Below are 3468 nucleotides of genomic sequence, written 5' to 3' on the forward strand. Positions count from 1 at the left end.
CGATCTCATTAAAACTCCACCGCAGGAGCAGCAGCAGCAGCAGCAGCAGCAGCAGCAGCAGCAGACTGCAGCAGAAGACTCCTCCATAGATACTGCTCTGTGGCGATCCGAGCGCCTCTGTCTCCGCTGCCGCATGCCTCTATTAGCGCGTCGATGCGGCGCAGCAGCAGCAGCAACAGCAGCAGCATCAGCAGCAGCAGCAACAGTACCTGCTGCAGCAGCAACAGCTGCAGCTCCAGCTCCTTCGTTCCCTGAGAGGGGCTCTGCTGCTGCTGGCGTGCGGCGGCGGTTTAGGGCTTATGTGAGGCGAATAGCAGCAGAAGAGAGAAGAAGAGAGCAGCAGCAAACCAGGCGGCTGCTGCAGGACCTACAAACCCCTATACCTCCTCTCTCCAGTGACTGCACCTGCAGCAGCAACTGCAGCAGCAACTGCAGCAGCAGCAGCAGCAGCAGCGGCAGCACAAGCAACAGCAGCAGCAGCAGCAGCAGCAGCAACAGCAGCAGCAGCAGCAGCAGCAGCACCAAGGGAGATTATGATCAGCAGCAACTAGCATTCCAGCGCTGCGTGCAGCTCGTTGGAGGCGTCGCTGTGCCGGCAGCTGCAGTCAGAGAGAAGCAAATAAACTCACTCCGCAGCAGCAGCAGCAGCAGCAGCAACAACAATAGCTGCGGCAGCAGCAATAGCAGCCATTGCAGCAGCAACAATAGCAGCAGCAGCAGTAGCAGCAGCAGCAATAGCAGCTGCAGTAGCAGCAGCTCAAACGGCGGGACAGCCGTTGCGGGCGTTCGGGTTGCTGCTGCACGCCGGAGGATAGTAACCATTGTTCCATAGAGCAGGCCAGCTGCTGCTGCTGCGGCGGGAGCAGCAACTGCTGCTGCTGCAGCAGCAGCTGCTGCTCTTGCTGCTCCCGCCGCCTTCGTTTCTGTCGGCCGGAGTATCACTCCCCCAGCGGCCCTCCTGCTTCTGCTGCTGCAGCAGAAGCTGCAACAGAAGCAGCAGCAGCAGCAGCAGCAGCACCAGGTGCAGCAGCAGGAACTGCAGCAGCAGGAGCTGCTGGTGGCACTGGTGCTGCACCTGGTGCTGCTGCTGCTGCTGCAGCAGCAGCAGCAGCAGCAGAAGTGAAACTAAGTGCTGATGAGTGGACCCTCGTGACAGCAGCACTGGGGCTGCTGGCGCGGCGGGGTGTTATTGGTCTGATAGCTGTTGATGGTTCTGTATCACCACCACCATCTTCTTTTTCTTTTTCTTCTTTTTCTTCTTTTTCTTCGTTTTCTTCTCCCCCTCTCCGGCTGCTGCCGCTGCCCGCGCCGTATATACCCCCAGAAGAGAAGCAGGTAAGGGGCGGGCCAGCGGTGCATGCAGCAGAAACCCCAGCTGCAGCAGCAGCAGCAGCAGCAGCAACAGCAGCAGCAGCAGCAGCAGCTGTAGATGAGGGAGAAGCTCTTGAAGNGCAGCAGCAGCAGCAGCAGCAACAGCAGCAGCAGCAGCAGCAGCTGTAGATGAGGGAGAAGCTCTTGAAGAGGTGCGGCGGGTGTTAGAGCGCCGCAGCAAGGAGCCCCCCTTCTGGGGTTTAGGTTACAGCAGCAGCAGCAGCCAGGAGAGCAGCGCAGCAGCAGCAGCAGCAGCAGCAGCAGCAGAAGCAGCAGCAGCAGAAGGGGATGATGTGCTGTGCGCCAGGTGTCTAGATGAAGGGTGGGTATCGGAGCTGTCTCTCCCTCGACTCCTTAATGTTTATAAGAGGGAACACGTCAGCACTACATGCAGTGCACCTGCATGCAGCAGCTCAGGGGGCCGCTGCAGCTGCCGTGGTGCAGCAGCAGCAGCAGCAGCAGCAGCAAAAAGAAGGAGACCGGGAACAGCAGCAAAACCACAGGTCTTTGGCTGGAGCCGGCATAGTGCCTTCCATGGTATTGCTGCTGCTGCTCGTGCATGCAATATAACACAAGACGATGCTGAACAAACTTACAGTGAATATGCATGCATGCAGCTGGTAGAACACCAGCACTAAACAAACAACAAACACACACACAAAGCTGCTGCGGCTGCTGTTCTCTATGCTGCTCTCGCGGCACATGCTGCTGCAGCTACTGCTCCTGATTGCAGTGCTGCGGCTGCCGCTGCGNCTATGCTGCTCTCGCGGCACATGCTGCTGCAGCTACTGCTCCTGATTGCAGTGCTGCGGCTGCCGCTGCGCTAGCAGCACCTGCTGCTGCACCTGCAGCAGCAACTGCTGCTGCAACTGCAGCAGCACCTGCTGCTGCAACAGCAGCAGCAGGCGCACCGTATCTGGTGGGGAGGTGTTAGCGTGAATAGGAAGCGGACAGATATGTGTATACAGTGCATACATAAAAGTAATGACATTATTATTATTTTTCATTATTTTATGTAGTGCAGCTACTTGTAAATAATATTATATTCATCTTGTAGTGCAGAATACACAAAACCCTACACCGTAGCCTGAATACACCTAAACCTGTACACTTCAGCCCCGGCCCCCTATAGATGGTAAATAATACAATACTTGGTGATATGAGGATGAAGAATAAAAAAAGATAGTTTAGTGGGATTCAAGTGACCTACGACAAACAACTCATGGCTGAGGTGTATATGCAGCTCATCCTGTTTTTTCATGTTTTTTGAGCGCAGAAGAAGAGGAACACAAAGATACTCTATAGAGCTAGTGAAAATATATCAGGGGTTCTGCATTGCTTGTAAACTTCTCTAACAGCTGATACTGTACAAAACTCCTAACTGAAACAAGAGGAGAGTGAAACCACTGAATATGTTTGTGCCGCAGATGAAGGCTTTTCTTGAGTGTGTGCCTTCAGTAGACTTTTTATTTTATTTATAAACAGTTTGATGAATTTGTTTCTCTCTTTATTCAAGAAAACAAACAGTCACCGGCCTGTGCAACTCCCACTGAGACTGGCTTCAGGGGGGAGGAAGCGGTGCGTGAGGGCACATCCTGCTATTGAATTTTGGGATTTTTTCATGGAATATGAAATAAATGATATTTAAAAGCATTTTTAGAGAAAAAATTTTTAACTTCGCCGCAAAGATCGTTGCCTGAGGGGTCCTGTGGCAGCTGCGACGGTTTCAGCCGACCCGTTCAGGTGTATGCGGAGGTGTACAACAACAGGCCTGCAGAGTTTGGAATCCAGAACATAAATATGTTTTTGTGAATTGTTTCTTTCATGAATTTCGTTGAAACATAATTTCAGACATGAGGAATTGCTTTTGGAGTATCTTTCCCGTTTGCAGGGGAAGGATCAGCAGCGACTGATCGGCGACAAACAACAAACAAGAAACCAAGGAAGCCGAAGCTTTTCTTGAATTGGCTTCTTCCTCTAGAAACTCTAAACCCTAAACCCTAAACCCTTATTGATTTACTACAACGTTGGCTAGTTCATCTCCCTCTAACCGCTGGTTTCCTGCTGCAATCTACAGCAACAGCTGTAGTCGGCGCT

At 52.8% G+C, this 3468-nt stretch overlaps 1 protein-coding gene across 1 annotated transcript in view; it reads left to right on the forward strand.

The window, feature by feature from the left end:
- Positions 1-1500, forward strand: part of EMH_0047030 (uncharacterized protein) — a gene marked incomplete at both ends in the record, with an annotated part of 2403 nt that extends 903 nt beyond the window's left edge. Inside the window, 3 exon segments of the mRNA XM_013496236.1 lie at positions 26-746; positions 980-1448; positions 1452-1500. Of these exon segments, the coding sequence (XP_013351690.1) occupies positions 26-746; positions 980-1448; positions 1452-1500 (1239 nt within the window).
- Between the last annotated feature and the right edge of the window lie 1968 nt (positions 1501-3468).

This window comes from Eimeria mitis, genomic scaffold, assembly GCF_000499745.2.
Source record: "Eimeria mitis Houghton genomic scaffold, Emh_scaff1993, whole genome shotgun sequence".
Lineage (NCBI taxonomy): Eukaryota > Apicomplexa > Conoidasida > Eucoccidiorida > Eimeriidae > Eimeria > Eimeria mitis.